This window comes from Phalangium opilio, unplaced genomic scaffold (assembly GCF_054372755.1).
Source record: "Phalangium opilio isolate 3A_F unplaced genomic scaffold, DU_Popi_V2 ptg000217l_1, whole genome shotgun sequence".
NCBI lineage: Eukaryota > Metazoa > Arthropoda > Arachnida > Opiliones > Phalangiidae > Phalangium > Phalangium opilio.
This window is the reverse complement of record NW_028324218.1, coordinates 3,624,373-3,644,639: the sequence shown is the minus strand read 5'-3', so window position 1 is coordinate 3,644,639 and position 20,267 is coordinate 3,624,373. Positions and strand designations below refer to the sequence as shown.

The 20,267-nt window shown below is 35.1% G+C and overlaps 5 protein-coding genes across 6 annotated transcripts in view; 4 read left to right on the top strand and 1 right to left on the bottom strand.

Moving 5' to 3' along the window:
- The window catches only part of LOC149615731 (uncharacterized), a 32,402-nt gene extending 15,652 nt beyond the window's left edge, over window positions 1–16,750 (bottom strand). The window contains exons 1-2 of one of the 2 annotated variants that reach the window (XM_089856060.1): window positions 16,611–16,750; window positions 371–722 (exon numbers count right to left, since the gene is read on the bottom strand). In XM_089856060.1, the coding sequence (XP_089712186.1) occupies window positions 371–722; window positions 16,611–16,639 (381 nt within the window). In that variant the 5' untranslated portion in view covers window positions 16,640–16,750. Of the gene's footprint in view, window positions 1–370; window positions 723–1,592; window positions 2,157–16,610 lie in introns of those variants that run through there. The other variant, XM_089856059.1, reaches the window with a different exon arrangement.
- On the top strand, window positions 11,261–12,513 carry LOC149615733 (intraflagellar transport protein 22 homolog). The gene is made up of 6 exons (XM_089857071.1): window positions 11,261–11,366; window positions 11,438–11,520; window positions 11,580–11,669; window positions 11,735–11,833; window positions 12,188–12,288; window positions 12,359–12,513. The coding sequence occupies exons 1-6, from the start codon at window positions 11,328–11,330 to the stop codon at window positions 12,511–12,513; spliced, it is 567 nt and encodes a 188-aa protein (XP_089713197.1). The 5' UTR covers window positions 11,261–11,327.
- Window positions 12,916–13,436, top strand: LOC149615732 (uncharacterized). The gene is made up of 2 exons (XM_089857070.1): window positions 12,916–13,084; window positions 13,162–13,436. Exons 1-2 carry the CDS (start codon window positions 12,997–12,999, stop codon window positions 13,434–13,436), a joined length of 363 nt encoding a protein of 120 aa, XP_089713196.1. The 5' UTR covers window positions 12,916–12,996.
- On the top strand, window positions 13,756–17,087 carry Argl (Argininosuccinate lyase). Its single transcript, XM_089856058.1, has 17 exons — window positions 13,756–13,949; window positions 14,360–14,467; window positions 14,527–14,613; window positions 14,674–14,757; window positions 14,813–14,872; window positions 14,993–15,090; window positions 15,150–15,227; window positions 15,289–15,366; window positions 15,435–15,487; window positions 15,544–15,606; window positions 15,678–15,792; window positions 15,857–15,941; window positions 16,017–16,076; window positions 16,132–16,215; window positions 16,322–16,402; window positions 16,468–16,574; window positions 16,648–17,087. Exons 1-17 carry the CDS (start codon window positions 13,935–13,937, stop codon window positions 16,787–16,789), a joined length of 1,398 nt encoding a protein of 465 aa, XP_089712184.1. The 5' UTR covers window positions 13,756–13,934; the 3' UTR covers window positions 16,790–17,087.
- Window positions 17,088–17,854: 767 nt separating this feature from the next.
- Window positions 17,855–20,136, top strand: LOC149615729 (short transient receptor potential channel 6-like). Its single transcript, XM_089856092.1, has 6 exons — window positions 17,855–17,938; window positions 17,999–18,195; window positions 18,257–18,576; window positions 18,642–18,835; window positions 19,127–19,667; window positions 19,799–20,136. Exons 1-6 carry the CDS (start codon window positions 17,855–17,857, stop codon window positions 20,134–20,136), a joined length of 1,674 nt encoding a protein of 557 aa, XP_089712218.1.
- The last annotated feature ends 131 nt before the right edge of the window (window positions 20,137–20,267 follow it).

The following is a 20,267-nucleotide window of genomic DNA, read 5'->3' as shown; positions in this document are numbered from 1 at the left end:
TGGTCATGACAAACTGAAAGGCTTGTAATTTTGAAGTGAGTAAGTGAGGTAGGTCATAGATTCGAGGAGGTAAAGCGAGGGAGGCCTGGTGAGTGGAGCGCTGCTGTCAAAGGGGGCTTAGTAATGCAGAATAAATAGGACCTAGAGTGAATTAAGTCCTAGCTGCAAAATTAATTAACCACCACCGAGTGTACTTAGGACTTCAATTGACTCGCTCCCCCTCGTTCTCCTTCTCGAACTAGTTATCTCGAGCTGTAAGTCTCTCGGTTGCATTACAAATATCATACTTATGGAGCGAACATAACACTTATAAACTTATACTGATATCCTAGTACCTTCGATATTCAACAATACCTTGACAATTACTTACTTGCAAGTATTCGCAGTCCCTCAATTCCCAACCAGAGTCATAAATGAGTTGAATAAAATGTCTACCATCCGTCACTTGTCGCAGGACAAGCCCTTGCGACGTTGGGATTGTCGGTGAAAACGCAAATTTGTTCGAACTTTCAAAGTCCCCGCTACTTGAAGAGTTGTTCGCATTTCCAGAGACGCTGTTACGAATTTGATTAGGATTGTTTAAGAGGTTGTTCGGCGAAGTTGAGGTTGAGAAGTCCACGGTCGTTTCGATGGCTGTCACTTTCTTGTAGTGAACTCTCTTTTCACGTTCACCGTCTGACAAGACTCGACTGTGATAAAAACTTGGACTGGACATCTGGGACCTAACGAGCGAAGAAATCTCGGATTCAGATTTATGTATCTATCAAGAATACAAATAGCTACTAGGAATGATCGTGTAGCCAACCATTTTAAATCAACGTATCTAGGCACGGATTTTTTCTGATAAGAGCTAGCTAGACTAATCATAATATGTGACGAATTTTTCTCTATAGTAAATAATGATCTATCTCGCTGTGATTTAAATTAATTCTTTTAATTTTTTAACTTAAGAAGCACAAATATCACTCATAAGTATGTCTAATAAATTTAAGTCGATGTTACGGACACTTTAAATATCTATAATTGGTTTAATTCGTCAGCGACACTTTGTTATCAGATATTTTACGGACACTTTAAATATCTATAATTGATTTAATTTGTCAGCGACACTTTATTGTCAGATTAAAAAAAATTATTTCAAAAGTTTTTTTTAACTTTTGAAAAGTTTAAAATTAAGTTTCCTATTTTTTGTCCCTATATTTTAAAGGGACAATGACATTAAAATTTATCTATTTTAACTTTTTTAAAACTTTCGACATTAGCAGTTGTTTCGACAAACTTAACAGACGTCACAGTTTAGAGTCAACCGTGATTCATTTGGCTTAACGCCATATTTAAATTTTAAACACTAAATTTACCTAACTAAAGGTCAAATAAAATAAGGTTAATAATCTTAGATTTTAAAGTAACTTATTGTCTGTTATTGTATAATAAAATAATTAAAAGTTTTAAAATAATATTAATAATAAACATTAATGGTTTGAAAAATATAAAATAGTTTAAATAAATTTAATTTTGCAATATATTTAAAATTAAAAACTAAGAGTACCTATTAAAAATAAATAAACATTAAAATTAAAATTTCTTTTTACCTGACGTATGCATTGAAGCAGACAACTTGATAACACATCAAGTAAAACGAAGTTAAAATCACAATCAACACGTTATTAACCAACATTTCTGTCCAATTAATTTAGTAACCTTCACCAATCAATAATTATACTTTAATAAAAAAATAATTAAAACGCGAATAAATAAATAAATCAATCAATCAGTCAGTCAATTAAAAACTAAGATTTTTAAATTAAACCCTAACCATGCATGAAACTATCCCGGTTGTTATTTGAAACAATGAATGAAAGAATGAAGGAATAACTTTAAAACCCGGTAACTTAAAGTTGCCAAATTTTTTTCCAACGGTAGCTAAGAGATTCCCAGGGCTCAGACACGTGTGTGTGATATGTAAGGGCGCCAAATAAGAGAGATGGGTAACTTTCAACTTCATCCATCCCCAAGGGTGCTTTTGGCTTTACTCTCCCCAACTAAAGACGACATGAGCGCTTCCTAGCGGGATTGAATAGGAAAAACAAGATGGGTAAGCTGTGGGACACAGAGTCCATCGTATGTGTACAGGGTGTTACTGAAAGGTTTGTCAATTTAACCAATTTATCAATCTAGAGTCCGAAAATGTTCACTACATCTATACTTCTATGACCACACCGATTTTGTTTGACCCCCCATAAGGGACATGTACTGTACACCCCCTAACACAAGTTAAAGGTACGAACATTGATTGGAAACAGTGTTTTAGGGATGACCCCCTTAATTAAATTAATTAGTAATCATTGTCTTTTATTGTTTCTTAATTAATGAAGGGGGTCATCCCTCAAACTCTTGGACAAACTGTGGTTATTTGGGTAAAATGTCAAGGAGCATTTTCGACTCAAAATCATAAAAACAACATGCGCCTAAATTTCTTGGCAGAGACCTTTCAGAAACACCCTGTATAGGACGTGGCTAAAAGTTAGGTGCCGTCTCCCATCCCATGGAAATGTAGTATAGTTCATACTATACATTCACCCATCTTTTAATTCTAAAGTCTACCGCTAGGGTATAGAAATAAATGGTTTTGTTCGCATTAAGAATTCAAAGACGGTTTTTTTTACTTTCGATATTCTCTCGGCTATTTTTCAATGGAATGTTATGAAACTTGGTGCGATTACTTTATGGAATGTATACTTTATTGTTGTAGAAGCGATTTTAGTTTTTAGTATTGAATATAAGAGATATTTTATATTATTAGCGAGTTTTATTTTTTTTAAATTTATAATTAATTTTAATTTGATTGTAACTCTGTTAATTTCGCATTGAAAGTTATGAAACTTGGAGCAATTACTCTATGGGATGTATACTTTATTGTGGTAGAACCTATTTTATTTTTTAGTTATGAATATAAGAGATATTTTATATTATTTGTGATTATTATTTTTTTTTTTAATTTTTAATTAAGTTTAATTTGATTGTAACTCTGCTAATTTCACATTGAAAGTTATTAAACTTGGAGCAATTACTCTATGGAGTGTATAGTTAATTGAGGTAGAATCGTTTTGGTTTTCGATTAAAAGTTCTTGAGTTAAACGTTAAAGTTTAATATGAATTACTTTTTTTAAAACCATGATTTTGATTCGATGTTAACTTTGGGGAGCAATTACTTCATAAAAATCTAGTTTCTAAAGGCACTCTAGCGAGACTTGGAGAGCTATTAATTTTGAACACTTCAGTTACAACATTCTATAATGTAATTAACAGTTTAATTATCTGTTCAGGCGGTCCATTAACAAGTATCATAAAGATTGGCTGGTACAGTCTTTAAAAGTGTATAAGAGATTGGTTGCGGCTATATTCATGGCCCCTGAATTGGACCTCCAACGAAATCAGGCCCCTTTTATACATTTGAACCGCGATAGATTCATTTTAATCGAGCCCCGAACTGCCCTGAATTGAGCCCCATTCTTAAAGCACTCGAGTAAGTTGAACTAGTGCACTCGGAGCTACTCCACTCTACACCGCGCCACTCGCGTCTCATCTTGATGGATTTGATACAAACATCAATGAAAGCATGCCTTGAGTCAAGACCTCAAAAACCGCACATCAATTTTGTTAGTCGCATCTTAAGAAGTTGTTATAATTCACGTGTGTCCATGGGTCGAAGGTTAGAGTTTCCCGTACGACATTTGTTGATACACCTTTATCATAAGTTTATAAGTGATAAGTTTGCTACTGAGAGACTTACAGCTCGAGATAACTAGTTCGAGAAAGAGAACGAGGGGGAGCGAGTCAATTGAAGTCCTAAGTACACTCGGTGGTGGTTAATTAATTTTGCAGCTAGGACCTATTCCATCTAGGCACTCCTATTTAGTCTGCATTACTAAGCCCAAATTTGACAGCTGCACCTCACCCACCAGGGCTCCCTCGCTTTACGTCCTCGAATCTATGACCTACCTCACTCACTCACTTCAAAATTACAAGCTCCAGTTTGTAACAAACTTATGGAAGCAACATATCTTATAAACTTATGCGTTTATTAAATAAATAAACGTTATTTATTTTGTAAACATATACTTCAAGTATAGTAAGAAGTTGTAGTGTCGAGTATGTTTATTACGATTCAAGTGTCCGGAGGTCATAGGTCAGAGTTCAGAGTTTCCAGCGCACATTTGTTCATACACCTTTATTAAACACTTTATTTTGTAAACAAACATTTAAAGTATGGTAATAAGTTGTAGAGTCGAGTATGGTTATTACGATTCATGTGTCCAGAGGTCATAGGTCAGAGATTAGAGTTTTGGCAGTATTCATACGAACACACATGTTTAATTAAGTCACGTTTTAAATTCAAATTCATACTTTCCCAAAGTCAAATAAATAATGTTATGAGAACCGTTGCATTTTTTTCCCATTGCATCGATTAACGAAAGTTTAAATCATACCCGTTAAGTGGTGACTGGGTCCCTCTCTTCAAAGTTATTACGAGGCCTTTAATGTAATGTTCCCCCATCCGATGTTAATCTAGGCCTAAACGAAGACTTCAGAAAAGAAAGATATTTTAACACGCATACCATGTAATCGACAATTAGGCTCTCTTTAAACATTCTATCGATGTTCTTTCAAACATTAACAGACGTATTAGGTCTTGTCCTAAATTGGAACAAAAGATGGATAGTGTATTGTTGGTTTCTTGAAGTGTGTAATCAGTTTTGGACGACAGTTAGGTTTTGAGATAATTCAACTCGAGCTAAAACAAATTTTCTGACCACGTGGTGTAGATATTGTGCAAATGCAAGTGTTGAAAGTCATTTGTAACATGGCCTTAAGTGCTAAATCACACGATATCAATTACACAATATCAGGAATAGATTTAATTTAAAAGTAGGAATGGAGAGTAATGTGGGCGCGCGTCAAAGTCCCGGACCCCCTTCCCCGGGACGGGGGGGTATGAAAGAAGAGGCGGGGGGGAGGTCATAGCGACAGAAGTAAAAAGGAATTACGTACTCTTCGCCTCCGTCCCCGTCAGCAACGTCATCAAAACGTAGGGTTTAAGTGAGCAGCCAATAAGATAATTTAAACTTTTCGTTACGTGTTGGTTGGAGGGAGGGGCTTTATTCTGGGAGGTCTATGAGTCGGAATAACTGAAGTAAATAATAACCGTTCCGTTCTCCATTCCTACTTCTAAAATTAAATCTATCCCTGGTTGTAATATTTAGTGTGTAAAACTGTCTAAATTTAACTTGACCAACTTGATTCGTCTTTTAAAAAGGATGGACACGCTTTGTATTTGACAAGAGTCGATTAGGGTACATTATTTATGAGGCACTTGGTCAAAATTTTTCATTGACAACACCGGCATACCTTGTCGTCGTCGTAAAAGTTGTTTTTATTTTTTAACAGTCTGGAAAAAGCCTGTATCTGTGTTAGGCTTAAGATTCACCACTAGACAAAGCAAAGACTGCCTAAGCCATAGCCAACTTAATATGGACCATGGTGTTTACAGATTTACCATAAACACTTTTTACAAAAATAAATAAATAAATAAATAAATAAAACGGTGTCAAAAGCAAATAAAAAATAAATATGATCAGGAATTCATACAGCTAATAAGAATGTACGGAAGAAATACCAAAAGCGGATTATGCTTCACACATAAAGTACGTAAGTCCCACTTTTCCATAGCTTTGGCCATTGATTTCATGATATTCCCGAAGTAAAAACTAAGCAGACAAACAAAAAAGCTTTTAACCAATCATGAGCCCCCTAACCATAGATAACCTCTTTAATGTCAGACCAATAGGCGACGGATATTACTATTTTCTTGCATGGGACCTCGACTCTACCTCGCCGTCGCCATAACCGGGAAGCCCGGGAAGGCGAGTTTGCGGTATCGTTCGTAGTCGTTATAAAATATTTAACGTTTTAAAGCTCAAGTTTCGAAATTTTTTGAGACATTTACTAGGTCTTCAACTAAATATTATAAGATTTTCATTAAATTTCAACAGAAAAATAGCTCTGCGAATAAAATTAGACACGAAAAGTCGAAAACTACCCTAAGCCTTGGCTAGATATCAGCGGCTGAGGCCGAGCGGCGCATCTCGAGCCGCCGGCGGCCGGGCTTGCCGTAACGGCGAGAACAGAAAAATACCTCGTTAAAAAACAGATGCACGGCGTCTTAAATAGTCCAAGCAAAAGCTACCCAGATTGATAACAACTAAATATTATAAGATTTTCTTTAAATTTCAACATAAATATAGCTCTGCGAATAGAATTAGACACGAAAACTACACTAAGCCTTGGCTAGATATCAGCGGCTGAGGCCGAGCGGCCCATTTCGAGCCGCCGGCGGCCGGGCTTGCCGTAACGGCGAGAGCAGAAAAATACCTCGTTAAAAAACAGATGTACGGCGTCTTAAATAGTCCAAGCAAAAGCTACCCAGATTGATAACATTTTAACGCCTTACTCCCAAATAATCTTTGATATTGTGAATAGTTTTATCTAAAGAATATTTTAGACACCCTACTCAGTCTGTATAGTAGTTCTCGAATTTAGGTACGAGGTAAATCGGTTCTTTAGACGGAAGGATCGAATGGATCCGAAGGAGCCGCGTTACTGAACTATTTCCCTCCGCGTAAGGGGAGGTTCTTTCCTAGGAGCTCAGAGAATATCGTGTAGTTCCCCCAGGCACATGTTACGTACTTCATGTGTAAAGCCTAATCGGCTTCTGGAAATACATTTTTACGTTGAGTAAAATGGCTGATATATCACGTGACCGAATGAAAAAATTCCTAACTCCTGGAACACACGAACGTCACTTTTACTTTAAAATTATGCGAAACTTTATTGACATTTGTGAAGAGAACTTTACAGGGCATAGGGGTCCGTCAAAAAGCACCACCGCTAGAGGGAGGCAGTGAGTGAGTAGTGAACTCTGGCTCGATCTGGTGTTGATTCTTGGCGAGTCGACAGGGACACCTTCGCCCCTGCAAGTTGGTTTCTCTATAAGAATTAACAGGAATGGTCTAAGTCGAGTTGTCCCCAACCAAGGTCTGTATGGTCCCCAACTATAGCCACTATATCCAAGCCCTGAGGGTCAAAAAAGTTCTACTGTAATTGGGAATAGGTCCAAAATATAATCCTCAGTGAGTTGTGATGGACAGTAATCCAGGAGCTTGAAATAACCACTGGTCAATGCTACAATATACAGGGTGTTCCCATTCCAATAAGGGATATTGTAATTATAGTTTGTTGAAGCGCAATCATGCAGTGGGATGCATCCAGGGATGGGAAGTTCAATGGGAAATCAATCAATCAATCAATCTCGAGTCCGAAAATGCATTTAACATCTATACTTCTATGACCACACCGATTTTGTTTGACCCCTCATAAGGTATATGTACTGTAGCACCCCCTAACACAAGTTAAAGTTATGAACATTGATTGGAAACAGTGTTTTACCAATGACCCCCTTAATTAGTAAGCATTGTGTTTCATTCTTTCTTAATTAAAATTAATTTCAGGTAAATAAATTGAAAATTACTTTCACAGTAAAACAGTAAAAAAAATAAACTTTATTTAAGTCCTTTATTTTAATTTTAACTGTTTAAAATAAAATGCCCCTTTAAAAAAAACCAGTAATTTTAATAGCGCGGTTAATAAATCACTTAATATCAGATAACATGTCTCATTTAACCGCTAAAAACATCACGATTCTCTTTCCAAATTGATAAAATCTTTATCTATTTCGAATTTTATACATTTTCTCCAAGGGTCGTCTTACTTGGGAGTCAAAATACCAGCACCATAAGTTTATAAGTGATATGTTCCATCCATAAGTATGATTTGCACTACCTATACGATTCGTAATGCTACTGAGAGACTCACAGCTCGAGATAACTAGTTCGAGAAGGAGAACGACGGAAGCGAGAATTCAATTGAAGTCCTAAGAACACTCACTCGGTGGTGGTTAATTAATTTTGCAGCTAGGACTTAATTCCATCTAGGTCCTATTTAGTCCGCATTACTAAGCCCAAATTTGACAGCAGTGCCTCACTCACCTCACCAGGCCTCCCTCGCTTTACCTCCTCGAATCTATAACCTACCTCACTCACTCACTCACTTCAAAATTACAAGCTCTGGACAGTTTGTAACCAGAGATTAATTAAACAAACTTATGGTAGGAACATATCTTATGAACCTATGGTACCACCACGATAACCATAAGTACTAAGTTAAGAATGAACCAAAGATACTCTGTTAATTCCGTTATTATTTGGTGCAGAGTTAAGTTGAATTTTATGGTTATTGTAAGGGTATTGTATCATAATTAGATAATAGTGTATTTTATCCTGATTTTGGGTGAATTAAATGGAGTGAAGATTAGGTGAAACATATAGACCACCACCATAGTTGGAATTTTACAAATTTTCAACTGGGATATTTAGGCAAGTAAAACGGAATTCTTCCTCATATTTGCGCTAAATTATATAACTCTGGGTAATTTTTAGGTTTACTGTGAATAAATAGAAGTAAAAAACATATCCATATCACTAGGAATACATACAAATACTAATAATCATTATGTAGCCCTCCATTTTCACTCAACATATCTAGGGCGTGTTTTAAGGGAGGAGCTATAGCTAGACTAATCATTATTTTACCTTGCGAATTTATAATCCATCTCGTTGCGCCCGTTGCACCTTGCGTCTTGCGCCTAGAAACTCGCATTGCTACCAACCACGAATTAAAATCACACAGTTAGAAAGACGTCATCAGAGTAATGAGGCGTGACCGGGACAGATAGTAAGTTCTCAAGGCCGGTATAGAGAGCTTTCAGTTGGAGGAGGAGCTTCGAGTCTAGTGACATAATTTACGCTGCCATATTGGTGGGTTTAAAGCAGGAATGAAGCTGAGACCACCCACCCAATATGGCTACCAGAACAGCGGTAAGACTTAATTGGGAGGGTGTGACGTACTACTAATCCCATTTGAAAGCTCTCTATACCCACAAACGCCGAATTCCTAGAAATTAACTTAGGATATTTATGGCTACACAATTATTCCTAGCAGCTGTATGTATTCCTACGTTTATTCAGACAGACAAATATACGAATACCGTAAACTGGATGGTATACAGGTTTAATATCTTATAATTTATTATAAATACTTAAATAAAAGCTACCGGTTTAGGGAACATAATATTTCTCATAAAGATAGTAATCAATATATACCCACACTTGGACACGGAATGGTATGATCTAGGTGGGTTTTATAAAGGTATCTTCAAAGTTATCAGGTATGTCATCACCTCGTGAAAACTGTTTTTTAACCAAAGGAGGCCCTCGTAAAACTAGGGGTTTATCTGTACAGTAATCTAAGCCTAAATCCAACCCTTTCTTCAAATCCATAAATCAAATAAAAACGGAAGCTTTGACAATCCAGGTGTTCGTGCTTGTATTCAAATTTGAATTCAACGCGTGGTGGATCTTATATAAACTTTATTGCTATAGAGGGTGTCCCAGAAAAACTGGGACAGCGATTATATTCACTATTCGCCATTTGCTAAATACCAAGTATTATTTATTAGGGCAAGTATGCTTCTTTGTCTCCCAGATCGGATATTATTTCTAGTAACTTAACTATATTCGCTGTTCGCGATTTGCCGAATGCCGAGTAATATATTTGCCATTTGCTGAGTCCCGAGTATATATATTATTTATTAGGGCAAGTATGCTTCTTTGTCTCCCAGATCGGATATTATTTCTAGTAACTTAACTATATTCGCTGTTCGCGATTTGCCGAATGCCGAGTAATATATTTGGCATTTGCCGAGTCCCGAGTATATATATTATTTGTGGGCAGGCACATACTTTTAGTGATTACATGCCTTGTGTTTCTTTGCCCCTAGAATTTTTTGCCAAAACTATTTTTGTTATTCGCGATTCGCCAAATCCCGAGTAATATATTCGCTATTTGACGAATACCGAGTAATATTGATGGGTAAGCACAAATATTCAGCGCTCACCTCACTATATTTCCCATAATAAATCCAAGACCAAAAAGAAAGTGATCCACCACAAATACCAAAATGTGTCACTCCGCCTAAAAAGTCAAAAAAAGCAACTTCACTTTTCCTCAATTCCGATGTCGCATAAACGGGAAGCTATACGCAGGAACTACTTTCGCCCATGTCTAGCTATAATTAAACTTGATCAATAGTAATGTAAAAACCAATTAAAGGGGACTCTCCCCCACTATCTTCTTTTTTAAATGTCGCCACTCCCCTTTGGATCCCCCACAATGCACCCCTGCAGGTCGATTAGTAACTTACTGGGGTTCCTTTTCTACAGTTTTGGCTAGTTGGTTTGGTTTTGGGTTAATCTGCGATTCGGGGTTTTCCCCCTCTGTAAATTTGGGCACTGGGGAGTACCGCAAAAACCCCCCACAATGCATTTCAGAGAGTGTGCAGCGTCGACTAGAGCTAGGGCGCCCAAAGTTATTTTTTTTATTGGAGATAACCAAATCGGAAATATACTTTTTCTTCCGCTTTTTTTTTTCGGAACTAAATTTTTAACCCATTTTCCATTTTGGTTTTTTTTTCTGGTGGAATTTGTTTTTGAAATATCTATTGAATTGTGGTGGTTATTTATGGTATAATTTGGATAACGTAGTTTGTAATTAATAAGGTCAAAGTGTAAGTAAATATGACCATTTGAGTGATTTAAGCTACGCTAAGCCTTGGTTGTATTTTTTTATAAACTAAAATCTCGACTTCATCGGTCTGAAAACAGATATTTATTTAAAAGAAACACGGCTTAGGCTTAAATACGCATCTTCTATTGCCTATAGTCTTTGAGCAACTTGCAACGACCAAAGTTTCGATCAAAAAGTGCAAGTAAAGCAACAAAGGAGAGATGTATGTTGCAACTTAAGGCGGGAAAAATCAAGCTGGAAGTTAGGCGCTCGAAATGGAAGCCGACTCAACTAGCGCCATCTAGAAGGATATCACTGAACTATTTTATATTCAATTAAAATGTTTCTTTAAATAATAAAATATTTTTTTCAAAACGGTTCATTTTTATATTTAATTATAAGTGAAAATTAAGGTTAAATATTTTAACTTAGTTCATTACTTTACTTCTAGATGGCGCAAAGCTATATTTGTCTATTTTGGTTGCTATGGTAACGAAACTAACAACAAACATAAATCGAACTGAAACATGTGATTTCGGTTAAATATAAAATAATTGTAGTTAAGTTAAATTTAAAGTCTTTAAATTATGTACAAAGTGAAGGTTTTAGTCGTAGGTCCATGTAAAGTAAGTTCAATTATTTTGCAAGTCCTAATCTTAATTAGATTTAATTATAATTAAAGTACTTGATGTTTTAGAGTGGAAAAACTGTTTTGAGCAATTTTTTGGCGGAAGCAACTGAGAGTTCTTCGGGTGAATATCACGCAACTCAAGGAGTTCGGTATTAATTTTTAATTAAGTTTAATTCTAATTATTGATTAATTTAATTTAAAATTAAAGGATTTTAGAGTTTGAAAGTGAGAGACTCAATGCAGGGGGAAGAACCATAAAGGCCGAAGTTGAATTATGGGATTGCAGTGGGGACCAAAAGTAAATTAAATTTGATTTAATTTAATTGTGATTAAAATTAAGCATAATTAATTATTAAATTTTAGATTCGAATCGTGCTGGCCAGCAATTACTAAAGATGCTAATGGCGTGATTATGGTTTATAGTCCTACACAAAATAATATTGAAAGTCAAATGGACATGTGGTTTGTTATTATTTTAAAATAATTTTAAAATAATATTTTTAAAATCATTATTTTCCTATAAAATAATTATACTAAATTCAAAATAAAACTATATATTATAGAACAGGGTCTAAACTATATCCCTACTAATTTTCAAACTGTTCCAATAATTATTTTTCAAAATACGTCATTTCAAAAATTTAAAATAATTATTTTCCGATAAAATAAAGATGCAATTTCCAAAATAAAAATGGAATTATATAAAACCGGGTCTAAATTATATCCATACCAATTTTCAAAACGCTACTATAATTATTAATGAAAATACATCAATTTCAAAAAACAAAATAATTTTTTAAAATTTTAAAAATTCAGGTACTCCCATTTTGTTCAAGCACAGAATCTAAAAGACACTCAATGCATTGTCTTTTGCCATCAAAGACCGGGCATTCCAAGTGGACACGCCTCCCAACTATGTAATTACTAATTAAAAGCTCCCCAATAATTAATTTAATTAAACTTAATTAAAAACCTAATTAATTACAGCCAGTTTATTTTCGAGAGTACCTTGGGTTCAATCAAACATCGAAGAAAACGGAAATTTCGTCAGACAAGAATTTAGTTCCTTCATTCAGAGATTATTAAGTACCATGAATGAACGTCGTGATCAAGAAGAATTAAACATAATGAATCAACATTAAATTAAATGTCTTTAATAAATTATTTACAATATAAAAAAATATTGTATTAAAATGTTGCTTAATAAAATTTATGTTCTATTTTCCCCGGTTTTAAAACTCTGTTTATCTCTTATGTAACAAAACAAACAGGATATCCTGGAGAAATTAGGAAATTTCATGAAATTTATTTAGAAATATATTTTAAATAAAAATAATTTTAAGTTTACGGATCTTAACCCCGAGATACCTCAACGCACGTGCTCTTAAAAAGGCGCGAAATCTTTCGTCACGTGTTTAAATTAAAAAAAGCGGGAAAAGGAAAATTCACGAGCTCACATTAAGCCTAATTTATTTACCAAACATCTTAAAAAGGCGCGAAAACTTTCATCACGTGCTTAAATAAAAAGCGGGAAAAGGAAAATTCACGAGCTCATCTTAAGCCTAATTTATTTACCAAACATTTTAAATTAAATACCAATTATAAACTGATACCTTTATTTTGAAATGGATATTCGAGATTTGTTAATTATAGCTTTGTTAATTAGCGGAGTTTTAGCACCTTGGCCTTGGCAAAGACGCAGACCTTTACTAGGTAAGCCTTTGAATTGTTAAGCCTAATTATTTCTGATGAAACTGTATAGTCATGTTTGCATTGCAATTATCATTCAGCGCGATTGAAATCATGGGGAGTTGATATCCCACCAAGGGGAACTCAACCTTTGCACGAAGTTGAACTTAAGCCTAACGACGATGAAGTTAAGCCTGTCGAAGTTGAAGTTAAACCTAACGAAGATGAGGTTATAGAAACTGTTGCCGAAATTGAACCACCACCTGCTGATGAAGATGAAGTTAAACCTGATCTAGATTGGGGTGTTAACATTATCGATGATAAATCAGTTCATGGTACACCGATGAAAATATATTATGAATATGGCATGATCTAAGAAAGAGACTTATAAAAATTATTAACTTATGTCTAAATTGAAAATGTGTTGAGAAATTAAAATTATTTGAAATAATACTATAGTATTTAATTCGTTATATATAGATTCAAAAGTCAAGTTGATTTTTAGGCAAATAAAACGGGAATACACTAATTTAAAACTAAGTCCATCTCCATAAGCCTTTAGTCATATAGACAAGGGATTTTGGGAAAAGGATTAAGTAGGATAAAATATTGGTGGGTCGATACATCAGTGACGTCAGTCTTAAGGATGACGCAAGATCCTCTCTACCATCCACATTCAATTTAAAAATCCGGCTACGTCTAACATCCGGAGAAGATGGGAAAATTTGGGAAACTAAAATTCAGATGCTGGCTTCGCTTTCAAGCGATAACAACCTCGTTCGTAAAGTTCTGAGCTAGTATCCAATTTCATTTCAGCTCGATAGTTGTCTGTCGAAATCTAATCTGCTTTGAAATTTGTTATACCAACGTTTAAATGACAGAAAAGGAAGTGAGTTAATGTTTCTCTGATTTTAATATTTGTTTACTGGTTTCAAAGTGGCGTAACATGACATGTGTCATGTGAATTCATGTTTAATTAGTAGATTCTTGTAGAGCTTAATTAAAGCTTTAAAATGAGACCAGTTACATCAAAATCGGTTTAAAATAAGAAGGTTATGAGCGTTTGTGTAAAAAATGTTTTAAAAAATATTTTTGTTTATTTTTAAAATTGATTATTTTTACTAGTGATTTAACATGACACGTGCCATGTGAATTCCTGTTTAGTTAGTAGATTCTTGTAGAGCTTAATTGTAGCTTTAAAATGAGATTAATTTCATCAAAATCGGTTTATAAATAAGAAAGTTATGCGCAATTTTCAAAAAATTGTTTATTTATTTTAATTGTTTGTTTTCTGTACAGGGTGCTAAGCTATGGGGTGGTCGATTTACCGGAGGTTTGGATCCAATTATGGAAAAATTCAATGCATCCATTGGTTTTGATAAAAGGATGTGGGATGCCGATATCAGAGTAATCTCGATTAAATTAATCTCAATTAGTTCAAATTAAATTGATATTTTTATGTACAGGGTAGTAAAGCTTACGTGAAAGCATTAGCTAAAGCTAAATTGGTCACAGATGATGAATCTAAACAGATTTTGGAAGGACTTGAAACAGTATGTTTAAAATTAATTCTAATTCTAGTTAAATCAAAATTAAAGCTAATTGGGTTGTAGATAAGGAAAGAATGGTCACAAGATGAATTCAAAATTCAAAGTGGCGATGAAGATATTCATACCGCAAACGAACGGCGACTCAAGGTATAATTATATTTAGTTTTAATCGTAATTAACTTAATTTGGTACTTCAATACAGGAGCTAATTGGTGCGGCTATTGGTGGTAAATTGCATACAGGACGTAGTAGAAATGATCAGGTACGAACATGGCTAAGTTTAATTATACCATTTAATTCCAATTTTCTATTGGGTATGTACCAAAAAGGGGAGGGGCGTATCAATTTGGCTAAGTTCACACTTGTTTTAAATTTTTTTCAGGTTGCGACTGATATGAGATTATGGTTAAGAGACGCGGTGGCCGAATTGAAAACTTACATGCTCGACTTAATTAAAACATTCGTTCACAGAGCTGAGACGTAATTAAGGTTAATTATACATATAATTAAGCTTTTAATTAAGATTAAATTGTTTATAGTGAAATTGATGTACTAATGCCTGGGTACACACATATGCAACGTGCTCAGCCTGTTCGATGGAGTCACTGGCTTGCAAGGTTACATTCCAAATTCATTTTAAACTCAATTAAGTTACCAATTAATTTTAATTCTAATTAGCTATGCTTGGTATCTTTACCAAGACGTACAGCGATTGGATAATTTATCAGGACGTATAAATTTACTCCCATTGGGAAAGTACGTCCCTTAATTGTAAATTAAATAAATTAGTTTAAACGTAACTCTAATTAATTTTTGAAATTTAGTGGTGCTCTAGCTGGTAACCCGTTTGACATTGATAGAGAAATGATAGCAAAAGGTTCTAATACCATAATTAATTTTAATTTAGTCGAGATTAACTTTAATTACTTATAGAGCTGGGCTTCGATGGTTGCATACCCAATAGCATGCAAGGAGTTAGTGACCGCGATTTCATTGGTACATTCAACCACTTTCAGTTTCAGTTAGAAGTTACCTGACAAGGCTTAACAATGGTTTAAATTTTATAGTTGAATTCTTATTTTGGGCCAGTTTAACCGCGGTGCATTTAAGCAAATGGGCTGAGGACCTAATCCTTTATAGTACCAAAGAGTTTGGTTTTGTGTCCATCGCGGATGCATACAGGTACTTGTCAAACATAAGTACCAGTACTTTCATAAGTAGGCTTAATGACAGTGCATTTTTTCAGTACCGGAAGTAGTTTAATGCCACAGAAAAAGAACGCGGACAGTTTGGAACTAATCAGGGGTAAATCAGGTCGTGTTATTGGTCACGTAAGTACTATTTCAAGAACATGGATTAAGATTTAACCTTTTGACCTCTAAGAGCAATGGTTAATTTTATAATAGTGCACTGGGTTGATGGTAGTACTTAAAGGATTGCCGAGTACTTTTAATAAAGATTTACAGGTAATTCAATTTTAATAATTAGTTATAATTAGTTTAATTATAATTAAATACTCAGGAAGATAAAGAAGCCATGTTTGACGCGTTTGACACAATGTGTGGTATCATACTAGTAGCTACTGGTACTCTAAGTACCCTTAAGGTAAATTTAATATTTAACTTAAAATTTTAAAATTAATAAATATTAACATAAGTTTATAAGTGATATGTTCTATAAGTATGACACTACCAATACTTCTTAATTTCAGCTTAGTCCACCCCATTGTCTGGCAGCATTGAGCCCCGACATGTTAGCTACTGACGTAGCTTACTATTTGGTCCGCAAAGGTGTACGTTTTCCCAAATAAATTTAGTTTAAATACGAAATTAATTGTCAAAATTAAATATATTTCAGATGCCATTTAGAGACGCGCACAGCATGGCGGGTAAAGCCGTGGCATTGGCCGAACAAAGGAATTGTCCATTAACAAGGCTTAGCGTTTCGGACTTGAAAACCGTTTCGTATGTACCCTAATAATAATTCAAAATATGACTCACGTGTTTGAGTTTGAGACGATGCTTTTCATCCAATCAGGGATTTGTTTACTGATGACGTAACATCCTTATGGAACTATGAAAACAGTGTTGAACAGTACAAGGCCATCGGTGGTACAAGTAGAAGTAGTGTTGAATCCCAGTTGAACCAATTAAAGATCTGGATTAAGTCACAGAAATGAACTTTGAACTTCGATGACCGAGGCTTAAAACCCACGTTTCAGGAGAGCCAAAACTACCCGACCGTTCACTGTGAATTCCCGACTGAAAATGAATAATTATTTTTTATTCTTTTATGCCAATTTGGCCTATTATTCACCTATTACCTTTTTAAAACGACATATGAAAACATAACATTAACGTCGTCTATTTTGTGAAAAAGCATTTGTAAACCATGCATAATCAATCTATAATGACAAGAATTTATTTTAAATTCGATGTAAAATGTTTCAAATAAATAAATAAATATGAATTTCATGAGTTACTTTCATTTACTTCAGTCATAAGTTAATAAGATATGTTCCATAAGTATGACACTACCTATACGATTCGTAATGCTACTGAGAGACTTACAGCTCGACATAACTAGTTCGAGAAAGAGAACGAGGGGGAGCGAGTCAATTGAAGTCCTAAGTACACTCGGTGGTGGTTAATTAATTTTGCAGCTAGGACCTAATTCCATCTAGGTCCTATTTAGTCTGCATTACTAAGCCCCCTTTGACAGCAGCACCCCACTCACTCACCAGGCCCCTCCCTCGCTTTACCTCGTCGAATCTATAACCTACCTCACTCACTCACTTCAAAATTACAAGCCTTTCAGTTTGTCATGACCAGATATTAATTAAACAAACTTATGGAAGGAACATATCTTATGAACTTATGGTACCATACTTTGTATTAGTTGCAAGCTCACAGTGTCTTCTAAACATCTTGACCATTCAAAACAGTATTTCAATAAGACGTTTTAATTACAGCAACTTACAGCCATTAAATATAAATTAATTAAACCATAATTGTACCCCAGAACTTTTCAAGTATGCAAGGAACAAATAAATCATTGAGTCATAAATCTTTATCAGTAATTACCAAGTTTATGGCCTTTATAACTTAAGTACACACAAAGCACTTGAACCATACCTTTTTATGCAAATACGCAAATTGGTTTAACTTGTAAATCCATTAGCCCCAACTTATCAAATGGCCATCTGCTATTCTGTAGTTCGAATCATTGCAGTCAGTTGTCAAAGATGATCGAGATTCACTACCACGAAGAGCAATTCCTAAAATTAGTTAAAAATGGCAATTGCGATGAATTACACGAATTTCTTAAGGTAAGTGATTTAATCGCTGTAATAATTCTAATTAAACTAATTATAATTACTAATTAACAGGACAATCCGAATTTGAATATAAACTGCAAGGATTTTAAAGGATATCACGCATTAGATATTGCTGTTTTGCGTGACGATGAAGAAGAAATATTGCAAATATTGGCAAGACCCGATATTACCGTTGATCATGTTCAAAGTGCAATTTCGAGGATTATCAAATCGGATAAGATACAGTTCTTGGATACTTTGCTTGATTTGTAAGTTAATTATTGCTTCTATTTCTTCATGCAATTGCTTTATTTGCTAAAAAAATCATAGTTTGGATGAAAAACTTGTTGAAAGTATTTATGAAGACGTACGTGAAGTTTCAAAACCTTCCGCACCGGAACTGGTTTTGCAACCGCCTGTTGAACCATCAGCTCCACCGGCAAACCAATTACCGCGGTCCAAGTCTAGATCTTGCTTATTTCCAAGGAAAAACAAGGGTCCGACTGCAACAGATGGACGCAATTCACTTGCGTTAGAATCTGCAATAAAATGCAGTCCTATGATTACCGCAGCCTTATGCGAAAACGCCGAAGTTATCCACCAATTGTACCGTCGTGGTTACCGCATTGATAAACCGCATCATCCTAATTGTAAGTGTTGTAAGTTATTGGAGATGCAATTGTTTTCGTTGTATTGACGTAATTTTTTGCACCAGGTGAGTGTTTGAAGTGTTGCTGGGACCAACGTAGCAAACGTGAAACCTTATCCGAAGCAATTAGACGGTTAAATATATATTCGGCATTGGCAAGTCCAACTTATATCATATTGACCTCTAGTGACCCTGTTTTGACCGCCTTTGAACTGTGCGAGGAGTTGAAAATTTTGGCAAGGATTTACGTCGAGTATAAGGTAATTAACGATATTTTATGCTTATATTCGTGTTCTGCGAGTTATACCCTTTTAAATGAGTACCTACAAGCCATGGTTTAATGAAAATTAAGTTGAAGTTCACATGTGTTCAATATTTAGTGTAGAAACTCGTAGAAAATGTATTTTGAATGTTGCGTTTTGTTCATATTCGAGTTCTGTAAGTCACAGCCTTTTAAACGAGTATCTACAACCCATGGTTTAATGAACATATAAGATGAATTTCACAGATGTTCAGTATTGTGTGTAGTTATAATTCTGGCAATTTTACAGGAAAATTACAAACATCTTCAAGTGCAATGTTCCAAATTTGCCGGGAAAATGTTAGACTTGTGTCAAGACACATCGGAAGTCGAGACCCTTTTGTCGCAAAAAGCTGGCAATAAAGATCCAAGAAGTCGCAAGTTCATTAGATTGCATTTGGCAATGAATTACGAACAAAAAGAATTCGTCGCGCATCCAAATTGCCAGCAAGTTTTAAGATCACTATGGGCAGAGGGTTTACCTAACTGGTGGATATGGTCGTTCCAAAGGAGGTGCTTGCACGTTTGGCAACACGTCTTGCTTTCACCCTTGGTACTTTTCAGCTTCGTTTTCTTGCCAGTTCCCTACGTCAAGAAAACCGTTGCGGTTCCATTGCACAGATTTATATACGCAACAACTAGCTACATCAGCTTCTTGATCATGTTGCTTCTCTCCTTAGTAGAGGACAACGAATCCTACAAGACATACAACGCGGGTTGGAAAGATAGCGCCATATCCGTTTGGGTTGCTGCTCATTTTTGGGAAATTTTGGTCAACATAAAGATACTTGGTAAAATGTACCATAAGTTAATGGTTAAATATCCTCTAAGTCTATGAAGTACTTAGGTTTCAAAGTATGCTTTCGACGTTGGTGGCTACGTTGTGACCTACTGATGTATTCATTCTTCGTGGCCGTTCAAGGGATACGTTGTTACGGTTACATAACCAGAAGTAGTTATGTAGAAGGTCCCCAATTGGTGCAGCTAATTAACGTCATGGAAATGACCGATTCTTTCTTCGCATTTGCAAGCATGATGGCCTTTTACCGGCTCTTGTATTTGTACCAAGAACATGCCATTCTCGGCACACTGGAGCGAACCTTGCAGTTTATGATTAAGGATGTATTTCGATTCTTCGGATTGATTTTGGTCGCTATTGGGGCCTTTGCAGTTGGCTTAAACTATATCTATAGAAGATATAAGAAAAAGCAGTTCTCTGCGGATATTTATCAGAAGGATACAACCGATTTTTCGTCGTAAGTACAAGTGTCAATAGATTCTACAGGTCACGAGCTTTAAAATGAGTACAAACAACATATGGCTAGGTCAATTAGAAACAAAGTTGACACGAATGTCAATATTGACATTAATAAGTCATCCCTGCCTTGTGA